This window comes from Eretmochelys imbricata, chromosome 3, assembly GCF_965152235.1.
Source record: "Eretmochelys imbricata isolate rEreImb1 chromosome 3, rEreImb1.hap1, whole genome shotgun sequence".
NCBI lineage: Eukaryota > Metazoa > Chordata > Testudines > Cheloniidae > Eretmochelys > Eretmochelys imbricata.
The window spans coordinates 94,224,244-94,243,391 of NC_135574.1; the positions used below are offsets into that span (position 1 = coordinate 94,224,244).

Here is a 19,148-nt window from a genome sequence, read left to right on the forward strand (position 1 = left end):
CCAGCAAACGAACGACATGTAGCTTTTTTTCCTTTTCTTTTTAAATCAAAGAAAAATGCCTCTTAACCATGGCAGACCTTGGTCTTAAATAAATGGTCCTTCTTTTGGAAAGCAACCTCTACCGGGAACTCTCAGTTTGAGGCACCACCTTTATTTATTTATTATTATTATTATTATTTATTATTATTGGTGTTGTTTCTCTAGTGACTGCAGCATCAGGGGTGAGATCACTGTTTGCACGGGGGAGGGATAAAAACCTCATCCCAAATCCAGAGGTAGTCCTTCATCCTGCTTTTTGGACTCGCTCTCTGTGATCATGTGGCTCTTAAAAAACCACCACAACTGCAGCTTTTTATTACACCGATAAAATGCCTACTTAACCAAAGGGGCAAACTTGGGTCTTCTGGGGGAAAGAACCCTCCCCCCTTCCTGGAAACTCTGCTGGGGATCCACTTTATTAATTATTATTACTAGCTGTTGCTGGGCTTCTTTCCATAGTGATTTGCAGCAATAGGGTGTTTGTGTGTGGCGTGGTGTTATTGTTATATTGGCTTTTCTCTCTACAGTGACTGCAGCATCAGGCTATTGGGGTTCTGGGGGAAAGGTTATTTGCCAGGTGGAAGAGGGGTCTCATAAGGGACAGGAGCAGCAGGTTGCTGGGGCTAGGGGATACATTCTACAAGGAAGAGGAGCAGCAGGTTGTGGGGAGATTTAGGGAGGGGGGTACATGCTCTAAGGAACAACTGCATCAGCCTTTTGGGGTTGTGTGGGGGTGCATCCTATAAGGGAAAGGAGCACAGTTAGCAGCGACAGAGGAGGGAGCAGCACTATGACTCATTTGCAGGCAGGTCTGTCCCCAGAGACGCTGGAGAAAGCCCGGCTGGAGCTGAATGAGAACCCGGATACCCTGCACCAGGACATCCAGGAGGTGCGGGACATGGTGATCACTCGGCCAGACATTGGCTTCCTCCGCACAGATGATGCCTTCATTCTACGCTTCCTGAGAGCCAGGAAATTTCAGCACTTCGAGGCATTTCGCCTGCTGGCTCAGTACTTTGAGTACCGGCAGCAGAACCTGGACATGTTCAAGAGCTTCAAGGCCACTGACCCTGGCATCAAGCAGGCACTGAAGGATGGCTTCCCCGGCGGGCTGGCCAACCTTGACCACTATGGAAGGAAGATCCTGGTCCTGTTTGCTGCCAACTGGGACCAGAGCAGGTAAATACTGAGCCCAGACTCTAACACATGCCCCTTCCCACCTGGCTGAGACGCACTCATTCATTAACCCACCCACCGCCATTGGACTGCATATCTTATGGTCCTAAAAGCTCATGCTTCAGGGTTTCAGTCGGCCACCAGCCAGGGTCAGGAAGGGACTCTTCCTCCCAGTGTATTCTGGGTTTTTTTGGGGTGGTGGTAGTTGTATCTCCTTCCTCTGAAGCATCAGGAATGGCCACAGCTAGAGATGAGACTTTGGACAGGGTGAGCAAAGGCTGTGAGATGGCACCAAGCATTCTCTCTCTCAGGTGCTTGGCTGGTTCATGTGCTCAGGGTCTAACTGATCACCATATGTGGTACCTGTAAGGAATTTTCCCCCAGGTCAGATTGGTAGTGACATTGGCGGGCCATCACCTTCTGCAGCGTATGGGTGCAGATCATGTGCCAGGATCATCTGGGTGTATCTTTCTTAATCATTTCCCTGCCAATGCAGGGGCCTTGGACACTGGTGCACCTAAGTCCCTCCTGTGGCACAGAACAGTCTAGTCTCCTGTGGGCTGTAATGCTTTTGGTCTGATTTCAGTTGTTGAGTTTAGCATGTAGGTGCTGAGTGTTGGTGGTGGCCTGTGATATACAGAAGGTTGAGATGATCTGGTGGTCCCTTCTGGCCTTAAACTTTATGATTGAAACCTCCCCCCACCACTGATGAAATCCAGTAGTTACAGGATGATGGGGAGGGCAATAGGGACACACCCTGCTTTACACCAGCAGGACTGGACCGCAGCATGGAGCAGGAAAAAGGAAATAGCGATGACACGTTTTGACTTAAAGCTCCCTCTGTGCACTGCCCTGTATATTCAGGGCGGAGGATAGGGACTCCTTTTTCCCTTATTGATGGATTAGGCAAAGGACATGCTCCTTGATTTACATTCCTCTGCCTCTTCCCCAGCTGAAATAATGATGCATTTAAAAGAGGCAAAACAGATAATTTGTCCAACTGGCCTGACAAATATTTATTAGATCTTGTCTCAGCTCCTTTTGCTTAAGCACACAATACATCTTAAGTAATGAAAGAGAGGGCTGCTTGGTAGTGCTCATTTGCATATCAGTAATACCCACAATGCTCTTTCAGCTCAGGGCTAATTCCCATTTCTGAAGAGGAACTGAAAAGTCTGGACGCACATGAAGCTCAGGCTCTGACTACTTTTCCTCAGCCAGAGAAGGCAAGATTAGTTACTGAACCATCTAATTATGTATGTGTCAGATTGATGATAAACATCTCTTCCCTTCACCTCTCCTACTCTGCATCTGACGGTCTCCTTGGTGAAATTATCAGTGAGACGGGAGGGGTCTTTATACAAGTTTTTTGCCGCAAGGTTTCAAAACTGAATGAGGCTCCAAGGGCCCTAAAACTGATTGTGGTCCGTTCTGGCGTGAGGATGGCTTAGTGAGCTCATGCAAGTGCTGTGTATTATTATCAAGGCCGGGTATGTGAGCAACGGGCAGCGTGTTCTGTGGGGGGGAAAAATTGGTTTAAAAATGCATCACTGGGGATGCTATACATAATTTCCTTCTGTTATTGGTGGATCACCTATAGCCTTCAAATTACAGGCAGTTTAAACATTGTTTAACTTTCAATACAGATCTATTCATGGATTCCTTAGGTGCGAACTATTTATGGCCCACTCCTGCAAACTATACTCCTGCGAGTAATCTCATTAAAATCACTAAGGTTACCCAAGAGAGCAAGTACTATTGATGTGTGCAAAGGTTGCAGGATCAGGCACTGCCACAAAAATAATAATAAATAGTTACATCACTATAGCTCCTTACCCTGTAACGACAACCTCAAGCCTTTTCTTAAATTAAGAAGCTGGTAATATCCTAAAAGAAAGAGCAAAATGACAGGAATAAGTGGAAGGACATGACAAGTTAGACATCTTTTGGAAGTTGTACTTCTGCTATGATGAAATTCTCTCACCAATCTAGTCTGGCCTGTCTCGAGTATGATCAATTTTCTTCATAATTGCACTCTGGTAAAATAAGTTTTATGTGGAAATACGCAGAGCACTAGTTCTTAGTCAAAGTACAAAAAAATAGCACTTGTTAATCACTTGTTTTTAATGTGGCAAGAGTGGGTTTATTCTCCTGTATTAATAGTGAGATGTGTTCTTATTTGATTTAAATTACATGAGATCATCTGGGAGAATATTAAAAAGACAAAACATAATTACAATTTTATGTAAGTTTAACTGAACACATTATTATTTATATTACAGTCGTAGTGTGACTGAGATACCCCAACTGAGATTGGAATCCCACTGTCCTTGCCCTAAAGAGAGAGTTATTTGTCCATAGGGATAAGACAGACAAAGGGAGGAGAACAAAGGTACAGAAAGGGGAATTGACTTGCTAAAGGTCACACAGCAGGTCAGTGGCAGATCTGGGAATAAAACTTAGATTTCCTGACTCCCAGGCGAGTATCCCATCCAAGGGACTGCACTGCCTCCCCACGAATGCAGCTGACCTGATATTCATTTAGTGCCTGATCCTGAGTGGTGCTATGCACCCGTCTCTCACATTGATTAAGCCCTTAATGCGTTAACAGTATGCAAACCAGTGTGCTTTTTACTTATAACAAAACTTTTCAAAAGCTTCTGTTCAATCAGTGAATTTCCTGCATACTTTCTTGACTAAATTAACAGTGCGCTACAAGCCAATAAATATAATTTATCATATGTGTACAATTTATTATAGCCAACATATTAACAGTTCCAACTAAAAAGTGACAATTGGTTTTTTTAAATGAATAACAGCCACAGACCAGAGGATTTATATAGCATCAACAGTCATTTATATAGTTCCAATTACCATCAAACCAATTAAAGGACTTAGGAATGTTTTGTTTCGTTCTTTTCCTATTCCTATGAGAAAACAAGCCCATGTGCCAAACAAGATATTACATTCACTAAATTAAAGCAGGGCCTGAAAACTCTTACCAAATGCCCTACAGTCTGAAAGACTAAACCAGAAACCTATAAAAAAGATGGGGTGAGGTTCTAGTGCAAGGGTTAAGGGGAATGTCTTAGTGAGCAGTCCAACACCTCTCTCAGCAGTTGGGTAGGGAAAAGGTGATGGGATTCCTACCAGGGGCTGTGCCTGGGTTGTACATAGAGCTCAATCTTTCATATTAACTTCTGATTAATATGAGGTATATGATTACATTTGGATAATAGGTGTATAATTTATCTATTTTATGCTTCCAACTGGTTGCTGGAAGGGAGATTGTCTTCTCCTCCCGCACCCCGCAGGCATAGCCTTTTGATTGTTGGGAGCAAGGATCTCTATTATCTTACTCCTTCCAAAAATTTTCTGGCTATTGCAGTGGGTGAGGGCTTTTTTTTTTTTTGTATCCTCATCCTCCACTACCCTTTGTGGGTATTTTGGAATATCTTCCTAGATAACTACCACTAATGTTTGCTTCAACTATCACTCAGAGCTTTCCCAAGAATGGCAGAATAAAATTGGCATTATTCCTGTCAGTTTCACAGCTGTCTGCAGGGTTCTGAATATCAGCGGTGAAATTGACCAGACTTGTTAATTTTACTCTGCTGTCCCATGGGGAAATCTATAAGCTGAATCAAAGGCACTGGAGCGGTCTGTTGAGGACTCAGGAACAAGACACTGCACGGGTTCACATTCAAAAGGCTGTTTTCACAACCACATGGGTTAGAAACTTTTTTAAATGGCAGCTTAAATTCCTCAAACATTAAGGGCTCATCCTACTCTGTGACTCCCTAGTCACCAGATGAGTTAGCAAGTAGATTTTTGAAGCGATGAGTTGAACAAAATGTCAAAATAATTATGCAAATAAATAGTAACACTACTTGGATATTAAGGTCAGTCTATGTGTGAAATAATATATTTTTTTAAAATATGAATTATAATTAATGAAAACACTATAATAGAAGTTTGTTACTCTGGGTATTAATGGCAAATCCAAAAGATCAAAGCTGTAAGATCTTTGGGGCAAAAGCTGTACTTTCCTATGCTTTGTACAATGTCTAACACAGTAGGCTTTTTGATCTTGATTGCGGCTTCTGGGTGCTAACACAATAGACATAAAACAAAAGATTTTTAACTTTAGCTGACTTTTATGAGGTCTCCTCTTTTGTCAGTACCCACACCTGTACCCAGATTGACAAGAGTCAAGGAGATCTGACAGGTTTCAGAGTAACAGCCGTGTTAGTCTGTATTCGCAAGTTTCTGCTGCAGTTTCCACGGTATGCATCTGATGAAGTGAGCTGTAGCTCACGAAAGCTCATGCTCAAATAAATTGGTTAGTCTCTAAGGTGCCACGAGGACTCCTTTTCTTTTTAAGGAGATCTGAGGCATTTCTTGTAGTTGAGTTGTCTTGCCAAAACCTTCTAAAATTATCTACCATTGTTGGTTAACTAGATGCTAGAGACTGCCAGAATGAAGTGATTTTTTTTTTTGGAGCAGTGACTTTACAAGAGCTTCTTTAATGGAAGCCTTCACCAGCCAGGGTGGACATGATTCTAAAAGGTTGTGGTATGATTATATTCCCAACACATCTAGTACCTCAGGAAGCTACACTGACCTAAACTCAAGTGGAGACCACTTTGCGTCCACAGAAGCAGACTGAATCCACACAAAATTTCCTCATAATGGTAGGGACTCACGTCAGCCATAGAGCTAATACGACATCTCAGAGGAACCAGACTGTCTGCTATTCAAAACAAATGGGAATTAGCTGATGCAAGATTTGACAGATGCTATGGTAAAGGCAAAGAAACTCTACTTTGCTTCCCACATAACTCTGGCATAAGATGTTAAAAACATCTGACATAGGTGATTTGATTTGACATAAGACTTCTGCCACCTGTGATCTAGCTGTCTTCTTTCTAGCTTCAGTTGTTGCATGAGGATGAAGCCAGGGCACAGGATGGTTGCTCTTCTTCCTCCTCCTCTCCACCCCACCCCAACTTCTTGCAAAAAATGCCATATGCACCTAATTCTAAGCAAGGGTTCACATCTGAGAATCCCATACCAAGAGAGCTGCTTCCTTCCAGCCTATATGTAGGTGCTGAATTCTGTGAGGGAGTGGAGCTTAGGACACACCCCTCTCCTCAGCATCTCCCATTGGTTGGCTTAGGCAAGGAGCTGCCTACCTTGCTTGTTTTTTGAATCATATTCTTAGGTATCTGTCTCTCTCCATTCATTGCACATAAAGCCTGGGTGCCTAACTCAGGCCTTGTGTATCTCAGTGATTTCCTAGGTGCCTAAAAATTGGACGTTGTGATGCTTTTTGTGAACCTAGCCCACAGTATTCATTCAGTACATGATCACCTGTTTCCAGCTTTGTTACTTTTAGCCTAGAAAAATATATCAGTATTGTATAAACAGTTGTATAAATCATGGTTGTATAAATAGGAGGCAATAAATACAGTTACTAGTGAATTCTAGATTATTTAAAAGAATTAGTTACACACTACTAGCTACTGTATGTCATGTGAGAGGCTATATGAAAAAGTGTGACTGAAGTCAGCCATTAATAAAACAGGATTTATTTCTCCAGCAGTGGGGTGCAGGTTAGCTCTAGGTTATTGTAAAGCCATACATCATAGCAAATCAGACACAATGCACATTGCTCAACTGAAACCACTGTCGCAGTAATTGGAAAACTGGGGTCAGAGGAAAATAAAGCACTCAATGTCCCCTCAATAAACAAACACCCTGAAAGCTGAAAGGCCTGGAGGTCAAAATGACTTAATCTGCTGGAGTCTTTGGGTCTTGCTGTGAAGAATGGGCACATGCTACTTAGCACGCACACTGAGCTGGCCAATGGCTGTAACAGTACAGATCGATGGAATAAAATGATGGTTTCTTTCTTTCACGCTGTACAATGGCAGTAGTTAACAACTAGCAACTGCAACAAATCTCATCTCGTTCCGGTTATATTTTGTGCTAATGCTTGCAGTTAATGCTACTTTTCGTTTTTGCTTTGTGACATTTCTCTAGTTAAACTGAAAGTTATCTGAACACTGCACATGGATCTTAGCAGTACAACCCAGGGGGTAGGATGGGCACCTACTGAGGCTTTTATAAATCCAAGGAAATCAAAGAAATTGTATATAAAAAAATTGTAAAATTGGAGGTGTGCAGAACACTAAAATATCAGCCAAGTCTCAAAATTCCCATTAGTTAGCTTTCTTTTTGCATCTCTTTATATAATACTTTTGATGTCAAATTTTTATATAAATAGAGCTTAATACATTTAGACTAGTGCACCTCTTTTTGAACAATGCTTGACCAGTGCGGCACCAAAGTCAAGGGTTTTTTCATAGGATCTGGGGAGGAAGAAGCATTGATTGGGGCGATGACAAGGAAAGGAGAGAGTAGGCAAGCAATAGGGAGGAAGGGGAGAAAGAAGAAGAGAGAATCAAGAAAGAAAAGGAGTGGTCAGGAAAGAGACAACAATTAATAAAGGGAAAACATAAAACAGGAAAGGGGTGGGGCTGTAAGGAATGAACGTGTGTGTATTTATCAATCTGCAATGAAAAGAGGAGACTGAAGAAAGATTGGAATAAGGAGAGAGGATAAAAAGAGGGTAAATGAAATTAGAGAGAGAGAAGGTCAAAATAAATGTAATCCTATGAGAAACACATTTTAGGTTAGCAATACTTAAACAGTTCATTTTGGAGGGCTCTGTCTCAGGAACTGCTTGATCAAATGGCCTCTGAGGTGCACCACAAACTCTACCCGGGCCCCTGAACTGGCCTAACAGTTTTCAAGCTGCTCAGATTTAGAGAGGATTCAAAATTCCTTTTTAAATGGAAACAATGTTGCAATCTTAACTATGGAGCTACTAATGGTTACTCCATAATACATCTTCTAGAGCTGCCTAGGTAAATTAGTCCACAAATATTGCATTATGGATTGAAGAATGTATGGAACAAGAATATTTGACTAGCTATTGAGGTGGTTGAAAACTGGATGGGGGGGGGCAGGTTATTCATCCAATGATTTGACTAACAACTACAAAATAGTTATCCAGCTCTACATTCCATTACATTTCCTAATAAGTCCCTGGAAAATGTTAGGAAATATGCAAAGATAGAATGTTGTTGCATGGGACTTGAATTAGTTTGTTGTTGGCTGCTGGGTATGTAGCTGCATGATTATAGGTATCCAGTTTTTAAAAAAAATTGCATGTCTTAGTGGCAAGTAATTTTCTACCAACCACAGTCACACACACTTCAAGTCCAGATGAGAATGGAACATGTGGTATGGTTCATCATACAGCAGGACAAGTCTGTCACAAGCCTGTGACAGGACTTCAGTTTACATAGGTCCCATGTATTGTGTAGAGTGGACTAGAGATGAAGCTTTATGCAAATAACTCCGTGCTATGTAACAACTGTAATATAGCTCCTTTATTCGTATTTCATTTTATAGAGCTTTTCTGCTTTGACTTTAATACACAACTTGCAATTTGCAACACCTAAGGTTTCCTCTATCATGTTGGATTTAGATTTCTGGGTAGCCTCAGCATTTGCTCAGAGTAAAAGCTGTGTTAAGTGGCCTATAATCGGTGCTTAATTTGTAATGAAAGAGGTGCCAGGGCTCAAGCTGGGCAGCTAGAGAGCAGTGGCACTGGCTGGGCACCCAGCTCTGTAGGCAGTATCACTGCCAGCAGCAGCACAGAACTATGGCATGGTATGGTGTATTGCCACCCTTACTTCTGCACAGGATGCTGGGGGCGGTGCTGCCTTCAGAGCTGGGTGTCAGAGAGTGGCAGCTGCTGGCTGATAGCCCAGGGGGTGCTGGGGTTATGAACTGCCAAGCTCACAGATGCCAGAGTTCAGCCCAGCAAAAACTAAGCACTGCCCATAATGGATTTTTCTTTCTTTTGTGATATTCAGCAATGTAGCTGACTTAAGTAATATAGCAAAATCAAGAAAGAAAGCCCAGTATAGATAAACTATCTTACCCTGGCATTTTGATTATCTCTTATTTTCAGCTAATTTCCTATCAAGGTGGTGTTTGGTTTTTTTTGTTTGTTTGTTTTTAAAACATGGACAAGTTCCTGAATGGTTCTAACTTGATTTATTTTATTTCATGGATAAATTGGGTGTCTTCTCCTGATAGCAAGTGAAAGCATTTTCTGGTAGTTCTATCATTGTTCTTCTTCATTGGAGGGAGAAATCCTTGCCTTTTTCAGCTGAGAACCATGAAATTATAAGTTTTATAGGCCAAATTCTGAGACTCATACTCACATTGAGTACCACCTTAATGGGACCTTTTTGTGGAATAAGGTACTATAAAATGTGAGTAAGGGTATTGGAATCTAGCCCTGTAGAATCACCGCTCCTTCAACACTAGGGGTGAAATCCTGACTCCATTAAAGTCAATGGGAATTTTGTCATTGACTTTAGCAGGGTCAGGATTTCACTCTCTGTGTCATGATAGCTTAAGGGTCTGATCCAGCAAACAATATATATGTGGCATTCTGGATCCTCGACAGACTTGCTTTGTAATGGACTAATGTGTTCAGAAGAAATGTTGTCTGTCCCCCTGAATGAAAACAAATCTCCGCAAACCCAGCTCAGCCCACTGGGGACTTGGGCAGCATCTTGGCATTTAATGTAAATGAGCTGCCCATATTCACGTGGGATTGCATAAACCAAAAGGGTGCCTACCATTTTAAGGATGGCATAATCCCAGTGCCTGGCCCCAACGGAAGAGAGAGATGCCCTAGCCATCTTTAAATACCTTATGTACTACAGCTAGTCAGATAACCTTTTTGGTGAACATTTTCATGGAATATTTTCTCTTTTTCATCAAAATTTTAACTTTTCTGATCATCCCTAATACAAGTTAGTGTGCCCGTGGAAGAGTATGCCTGTGCCTCTTCCATTCCCCACCACTGGAAAGGAGTGCGGGACACTCTGTCAAAGTGGCGCTCTCATGCTCCCAAACAAGGGAGCTGCAGCTGCTTCTACAGTAGAAAAAAAGTGGGAGTCTTTTATAGTGCTTGTGCTACCAACAGTGCAATATAGACCGTACTGGGTGTTTTCAAGACCACTTTGATTGGGTGTCCTGCACCCCTTTCCAGTGGTGGGTTAGGAGACAACTACATAGGAAGATGCATGCTGTCTCAGATTAACATATACATTATATCTATCTGTCTGTCTATCTGACACACAGGATTTGATGACACGGTGGTAAAAACGTGGTGCTTGGTCTACTCTGTGGTTTATACTGAGCTTTGGGATACAGCTGACAACTCAGGTTCCGTTTTTATTTTTAAATGTTTCCTCTTTGACTGAACGGGGACGGATGGACAGATAGCTCAGTGGTTTGAGCATTGGCCTGCTAAACGCAGCGTTGTGAGTTCAATCCTTGAGGGGGGGCATTTAGGGATCGGGGCAAAAATTGGGGATTGGCCCTGCTTTGAGCAGGGGATTGGACTAGATGACTTCCTGAGGTCTCTTCCAACCCGGATAGTCTATGATATGGCAGTTAGGCTGGGTGGAGTCTATCGCTCAACTTCTGGAAAGTGGCCAGTTATGGGTGGCTGTGGAATGCTGAAAGTCTCAGCCCTGCAAAGGGATCTGCTGTAGTCAGCTCCTATGGTCATGCAGGGCCCCACTGACTCCAAGAGGACACGTAGGGGTGTAAGAGTCCATGAATAGCTGGTCGAAGTGTTTTTGACCATTTTGCATCAAAAAATGGAGTTTCAAATACTGCCTCCCCCCGCCCCCCTGGAAAATTTCATTTTATGGAAACTTTTAGTCAAAAAAAATATTTTTTTTTTTTTGGCAAAAATTGAAAAATTTCACCTTTTGCAATCTTTCATTTGGAAATTATAAGGCAATTCCACTTTTCCTCTTTTAAAAATTTCCAGTGGAAGTAAAGAAAGAGCAAGTAATAAAGTGAGAGAGAGAAATTGTTTTTTTCCCCAGATTTCTCTTATTACCATGCCCGCTTTTTACCAGCGTGGAAAAAAGGGGGGAAAGTTTTAACAGATAATAGAGAGTGGGATTTATCTCGACAAAACAACATGAAAGATTTCAAAATGAAAATTTTTCAAAATAAAAAAAATCAAGAAAACAATTGAATTAAATGAATAATGTTTAATTTCTTTCAGAAATTTTCATGAAACATGCTTACCATTTTCCCGTTTGTTTTTTGGTTTGCTAGCAGATCTCTTTGCAGACCTGGGGCCTTTACCAGTATTGTTCAGCTGGCAGAATAATTACAAGGGAAGAACCCCCTAGCAGCCTACTCTGGAAAGTCCACAGTTTTTGTAGGCCATACTAGGCTGTGACTCAGAGAGACCAAATTTAGGTGGTGAGACCAGCATGGAATTATCATTTCTATTGCATGTTTATTTATATAGGAATCTTTATATTTATGTGTGTGTGAAATACATCATTATATACTATTTCTATTTCTAGATGCAGCGTGCACACATTGTGCAATCTCTCTGTACTAAAATTTAATGTGGAGCGTAGCAGAAGAAAGTGATCATCAGATTCTAAACTGAGTATTGAAACTGCCTTGCTAGAGGGTAAAAGTACTCAGAAGGTGATTAATTAAATCTTAATAGGCTGACATTGCCTTTAACCAGAGATGTTCCAAAGCAGTGGTGTGTTTCTTTTTTTGTTTTCATGAAGAGACTCTTTTGTTGTGCTTTGAAAATTCTACAGTGTACTTTATGGATCTGAGAGTAAACAATAATGAGAGAGAGGTGTTGAAATTCCTTTTTGTTAGCAGTTGAAGACTGGGGAGTTGTAATCTCTACCTTTGGAAAGTTATGCCGGGGAACATTGGGTGCATGTTTGTAGTGTCGGACTGTAATTATCTTCCATGCAGCTATGATCTTAAAACAATAGAAGTTGCACAGATCTTACAGTGTATACATTTGATAAATGGGAAAATAATTAAGCAGATCAGGAGGTTGTCACTTTCTATGGGAAAATTTACATTTGTTTTGGCAGTTTATATTTTTGCTGCTTATATTTGATAGCTGATTTTATCCGAGGTTACCTATATGGTAAATATAAAATCAAAATCCATCCTTTGGTTTACGTTTGATAAATAACATGAGAGGAAATGATTAGAAGTTTTTTAACTCATGTTTTTGCGTGCCCTCATCATTCCCTTCTGGTTAGCCTAACCCAGTTCACCCTCTATTATCGACAGGTACACACTGGTGGATATTTTGCGTGCCATACTTCTTTCTTTAGAAGCCATGATTGAAGACCCTGAACTTCAAGTGAATGGATTTGTTTTGATTATAGACTGGAGCAACTTCACCTTTAAGCAGGCCTCCAAACTCACACCAAGCATGCTGAGATTAGCCATAGAAGGCCTTCAGGTAAGGTTTCCTTTTTCACTCCTTACTCTATTTCCTTGGCTCCAGGTTGAAAACCTGCATATTCAAAACAAACAAAAGAGGCACATTTGTTTAAAATAGGGACATTTTCGCCTTTTGTGATAATCGGGTTGCCTCATCATTTTAGGCAGGACTAATGAACTCTTGGTCTGCCCTGGCTCCCACAACAGGAGTTTTGTCATTGACTTCAATGGCAGTAGAATCATGCCCTAGTACTTGGTCCTGCAAGGTGCAGGGCACTCTGGTTTCACATCTGACTTCACTGGGACTGTGCCCTGGCTTAAAGTTAAGCAGGTGCTTAAGTATTTTTTGGATCAGGATCCAAAGTGCTCGGCGCATTGGAGAATTGAGACCCTATATATTTACTGTAATTTACAGCTGCTATAGATGCTGATCATTTTAGAGCATTATACTTGGCCCAGAGACGTTGTAAAGGATACTACACAACTGCCAGTTGTTTTCTGTGGTCTTTAATGATTGTTAAAATGAAAAACTGTAATCTGTGAAATAATTGCTCCCTTGAATGTAAGCAGGAATCTTTGTGGAAAAATACCTATGATTCACCCTTGTGGCAGTGTGCTTTGCTTTTATAAGGCCATATATTCCTTTTCTTTGTTTTTTTCTGATTTTAATTATTTAAACATTTTCATTACTTGTATAAAACAAAAGAACAACCTTATCTTTGCATTTTACTCACTTGGATATTGCTAGCTTTGCAGGAACTGTGTAGTGCTGGGTCAAGTTTTGATCTGATTCTTGAAATGCCTTAACCAGAGCTCAGTCTGCTACCACATCGGTGAATGGTGAGAGATGAGAGACTGTGATCCTGATTTTCCCCTCACTTACTCTGGTGGAGCTCCCTGGTCTTGACTGGAATGCAACAGTGTAAGTGAGAGGACAATCAAGCCCCATATATGAAACAGTGAGCTAAAATGAACAGTCTGTGTGTAAGCTGAGCTGCGAGGACAAAGAGCAAAGATGCAGGTTGGGTTGTTATGCTTTGAACAGAAATCACATAAAGTGACTCTGTGGCACAAGGTATTTGAGAGACTAAGGGCACCGTGTGTGTTTTATTTGTGTGGGGGTTTTCCTCTTGTTTTTGGAAAGTTTGGATTTAGTATGTGATTTTTATTTTGCAATATCAATCAGCATTTGAAATAATTACGGGGGACAACTAATAAGATAACAGGAATGGGAGTGAGGTCATAAGGCTAAACGAAGGGAACCTGACAGGGACACCAAGCAGAGAACCCTGGACAGTGCCCACTGCTTCTTGAAGGTGTCAAGGGAGCCAGCGGACGCCGCCCAGAGGAACTCTTTCTGGATGCGTGAACGGAATGAGGAGCGGAAATAGGCCCCACAGTCGTAGGAAACCCCATCAGCCAATCTTCTCTCCCTGGTTTTGTAGATGGCCATTTTGGCCAGGGCTAGGAGGAGGTTGACAAGGAGGTCCCGCGATTTTGTGGGGCCATGGATGGGGAGTGTGTAGATGAACAGGTGAGGGGAAAAGTGCACCCAAAAACGTAATAGGATATCCAAGAGGAGCCAGAATAGGGGCTGCAACCTGGCACACTCCAGGTACACATGCGCCAGGGTCTCCCTCACGCCGCAAAAGGGGCAGGTGTCTGGGAGGGGAGTGAACTGCGCCAAGTACACTCCCGTGCTCACAGCTCCATGAAGGATCCGCCAGCTGATGTCCCCAGTGGGCCTCGGAACCAGGGTGGAGTGTAGGCTGGCCCACCGGGGTTCCTCACCCTCCAGAGGTGGCAAGAGGTCCTGCCATTTTGTGTCAGGGCGGGATGCGAGGGTGAGGACGTGAAGAGTGTGGCGCTCGAGCGTGTACAGGTATTTTCTTGGCGCGGTCCAGAACCAAACCGGCTGCAAGTCATGCAGCTGGCTCGCGGTAAAGGGGTGGGATGGCCTGGCAGGTCCATGGGGCAGGAGCCCGATGAAAAGGTCCGTAGGGCCTGGAGTGGAGGGTGGGCTAGGCATGTCCTCTAGCAGGACCCAGTCAAGGAAGACCCGAGCAGTGGCCGGTAAAGCGGCCCTCACCTCCTGAAGTACACGCTGGGGAGTGTGAGGCATGGAGAGCCCCATGCGCCGAGTGAGCGTCAGGGGATGCAGCCAGTCTCTCCAGTCGTAGTCCAGGAGGTCTTTGACTCTGGTGAGGAGGGAGTGAGAGGCAGGCATCATCCCCATTTTAATCACTCTTTACCTGTGTTTCCCATCTATAAAGTCAAAAGTTCCCATTAATTTTGCATGCCCAATATAACATGCCTATGACCTGATTTTTTCAGACAACTTAACATTTAACTCAATTCTGAAGTTTTGTAACTTCTGAATGCTTGACTTTGCAACATTATTAATGTGTTTTAACATTTTTGGGGGTGAAATTTCTTAGGGTTTAAAAAATCAAACTGAAAAAACCCCAAAAGTCCATCACAGAGCATTATAAGAACACCCTTATCGGTCATCAACAAGGTTGGAACCTTTAGATCTACCACATAGCTTCTTCCTTAAACACCTCTTCACTTTCTACCCTTACGCTGCCACAAAGTCTAACTGGATTGTAACGGGGTGGCTTGCTGTTGGGCTGGAGAGCCTGGGCTAAGCCAGCCCTGGTTACAAGCTGAGCCCCACCTGAGATGAATCAGGTGATTCAAATTTAAAAGGCAGCTGGAAGCAGTAAGAGAGTTGCATGGTTGGGAGAAGTAGCTGGGATGTCTGGAGGCATGACAGTAATCTCAGGAAATGGGGCTGTGGAGCTGGAACTGATGAACGACTTTGTGTTTGTTTTGGGACTTTTGAGTTCTGTTTTTGACAAAGTGTGCTGCCAGCCTGCTTAAGGGTAAACTAATGGATTTTGGGCTGAGAAGGTGACTGGAAGCTGAGTGAGTTCTTAAAGGGGCCCTGCTGAAGGGGAAATAGAGCTGGTGGTGGCCAAGGTGCTACATGGTATCTAACACCGTGGACTCCAAGAAATACAATTTCATTCATAATATAGCACTTTGCTGACTCCTGGCATAGGTATGTTATGGTGTTAATTAATTGTCTTCTATGCTCTATCTGTTTGCATGGCTCTCTTGCCTTATCAGCGCTGTTATGTTGTGGTCACACCAGTTATAGACACAGTTGTATGCTTTAATAATTTTCCAAGGACCAGTGAGACCACAAAATTACTGATCTGAATGTCAGGTGCTGCTTATAGCCTATGTACGCAATGAGATTAGAACGTGTTGAAATTCAATATCTTTAGTCAGTCAGGAGAAGCCATGCCTTCTCAGTAACAAACTTGCAGTCTGGGTTTCCCTTTCTTACAGTATGTGGCCTGGTTGACATTTTTATTTATAGATATTTCTATTTGTATGATTTTTTTTTTCCTGTTAGAAAAAAAAATGAGTACTTTGCACAATTGTGACCTAGTGAAATCTAGGAAGTCTGCGTTACAAAAATAGGCCAGCTTTAGTGTACAAGGTCTCTAACAGCAAATGAAACATCTATGCCACCCATTTGGTGTTGATACCCAGGTACTAAGTTGCATTTGTCACCAACTTTTTGCCACGTGACCTACCCTCTGTCCAGCAACTCATTCCTCTGGCCTATTACTAATGCTCCAAATTTCTGAGAAGCTTTCAGAATGCCACCATTCTTTTTAGAGATAAGGTGGGTGAGGTAATATTTCTTGTTAGGCCAACTTCTGTTGGTGAGAGAGATGATTTCAAGCAACACAGAACTCTTCTTCAGGTCTGAGAAAGGTAATAAGTGTCACAGCTAAATACAAGATCAGACAGTTTAGCATAAGTAGAACAGGAGTACTTGTGGCACCTTAGAGACTAACAAATTTATTTGAGCATAAGCTTTCATGGGCTAAAGCCCACTTCATTGGATGCATACAGTGGAAAATACAGTGGGACGATTTTACATACACAGAGAACATGAAACAATGGGTGTTACCATACACACTATAACGAGAGTGATCAGTTAAGGTGAGCTATTACCAGCAGGAGAGAAAAAAAAAAACTTTTGTAGTGATAATCAAGATGGGCCATTTCCAGCAGTTGACAAGAACATGTGAGGAACAGTGGCAGGGGGGTGGGGAGGGGGAGAATAAACATGGGGAAATAGTTTTACTTTGTGTAATGACACATCCACTCCCAGTCTTTATTCAAGCCTAATTTAATGGTGGGAATAGAATGAAATGTGTCTGATTTGATAAAGGGGTGAGCTGTTGGCTATGATAGGGTTCCTCAGGAACAACCCTTATCTTAGTCAAAGCACATTGGTACATGATAGGCATGTTCACTATGTAGCTACTCCCCACCCCCTGGAACTCCCATCCAAAAGTGGGTATGCCGCCCTACATTCATTCTAAGCGTCTATAAAATAGCTTAGTAAATTAAGAATCAGAGCCAAGGCTAGAACCCACATTAGTTAGCTGCACAGTCAGTGTGTAACCCACAGGGCCTCCCAGCCAAGCTGTTGAAGCTTTCTGATCCTTAATTACAATATCTAAAACTGTAGTAGCTAATAACACTTTTCCATCTGTAGCTCTCAAAGTACTTGGCAAAGGTGAGTCAACATTGTCACAGCTGGCCTAATGAAGTGCAGACACTTGAACCAATTTGTATGAGAGGCAATAAGCTAAGTCTGCAATACCAACTTGGAGCCAAGTTTCCTAAGTGACTTGTCACAACTTAGCTACTGCCAGTTCCTTCACTGCATCATCCAGAAAACATACCTAAGCAGACTTCCCCTTAGGCTCTGGTGGCACTTGGGAGGTGGGGTGAGAGGAATTCAAGAGGAAGCAGCATTTTACCTGGAGTTTCCTTTTTATTTATGAAAAGTAGTCTTGGCTTGTCGGAAGCCCATGAAAATATTCTGTTGCCATGGCTCTTCATCAGCTGTACTGCCAGAGAACAATGTCAATTGTTCAAACAATACGAATAGTGGAAACATTTCATACTTCTTGCACTTGAAAACTACCTCTACATTAGCCAATGTTAAGTACTAACCATGTTTCACTTCTCTGATTGAACAAATTAAAACCGAGATTGCCTAGGCTGAATAATGGTAGCAAACAAATGGCGCTGATTAGGCCATCAAGTTCACATTTCATTGAGGTGGATGGGGTGCTGCCGGTATTGGAAGAAGAAGTCCTTATGATTCAGGCTCAGGGCTGGGAAACAAGAGCAGGGAGTATATTCCTGGCTGTGCCACTGAATTCCCAGGTAACCTCTGCCAATTCAACAAAGCACTTTAGCATGAGCTTCTGTCCATCCACTTTTGGCAAAGCATTTAAACATATTAAGTGCTGTCTGGATTAGGGTATTGCTGTCTCACAGAGATCAAAACAATGTTCTAGATCATCCAGTTAACCTTCCTGACCATACAGAATTATTTCCTGCATTATAGTTTCTGGTGTCTTGATTTTAGAAGGCCAAAGTAGAGCTGGGGGGAAAAATGGGAAAGTGTCTCCAGAATAGCCAATAGACTAGTGTTTTGGGTACTCACCTGGGATGTGGGAGAACCCAGAATCAAGCTTCTGCTCTTTCTGATTCAGGGACTTTAACCTGGGCCTTCCTTGTCTAAGGTGAGTTCCCTAACCACTGAACTATTGGCAATTCTGGGGGCCTGCTTTCTCCCTGGCCAGAAATTCCACCCTGGACCTGAGAAACCTACCAAACACCAGTTTTGTTGAAACTGGCACTTCCCATTAAATACTCTGGTTCTGACACATTGACTTTTCCAATGAAAAAATATTTTCATCTGAAAATTCCTGACTAGCTCTCACCCTGAGCAATGTGTCTTCCATGTCCCTTGAGACCATTCCACGGCTTAATACATCTTATTGTTTCAAATTTTTTCCTGATATTCATCTTAATTTTTTTCTCTTCCATAACTTCATCCCATTACTTCAACTTATACCCCTGAGTATTGCATCACAAGCGATAGGGCTCAATGCAGGATTTGCTGGGTGAATTTCTATGGTCTGTGTTGCACAGGAGATTAGAATAGATGATTGCCACAGTCCCTTTTGACACTATCTGTGCTTCTGAGAACCACCCTAAATGGTTCTTTAACTTCTGTGGAGTTTAAAATCTTTCAGGTATTTCTAGACTGTTATGAAACCTCCCTACTCCCCACCTCTAGTATCTGCAAGCTACATTGCTAGCTCTTTAAATCTTTTCTCATAAGTACAGCTGCCTGATCACTTTCTGGGGCTCTTCTCTGAAACTCAGTCAAGTTTGTTAATCTTTCTGGTGCTGTGATGCCTAGCATCCAGTTGTGACCATATCAGAGGTGGACTTTTATTACCCTTTTCTGAGTCATGCTGTCTTTGCATATGTAATCCTGTAGTATTTTTTCCTCCGAAATCACTATTTGTTTTCACTCCTTGTTTACAGTCTCTTAGCAAGTAGTCAGTTCACATGAGTGATCCTGTCTAAGCCAATTTAAATTTGGCTATGAGCTACTACCATACAGTAAATACTGCAATAGCATTTAA

General features: G+C 42.2%; 1 protein-coding gene across 1 annotated transcript in view; it reads left to right on the plus strand.

Moving 5' to 3' along the window:
* Nucleotides 1–829: 829 nt before the first annotated feature.
* The window catches only part of CLVS2 (clavesin 2), a 61,804-nt gene continuing 43,485 nt past the window's right edge, over nt 830–19,148 (plus strand). The window contains exons 1-2 of the mRNA XM_077811725.1: nt 830–1,218; nt 12,451–12,625. Of these exons, the coding sequence (XP_077667851.1) occupies nt 830–1,218; nt 12,451–12,625 (564 nt within the window). The remainder of the gene's footprint in view (nt 1,219–12,450; nt 12,626–19,148) is intronic.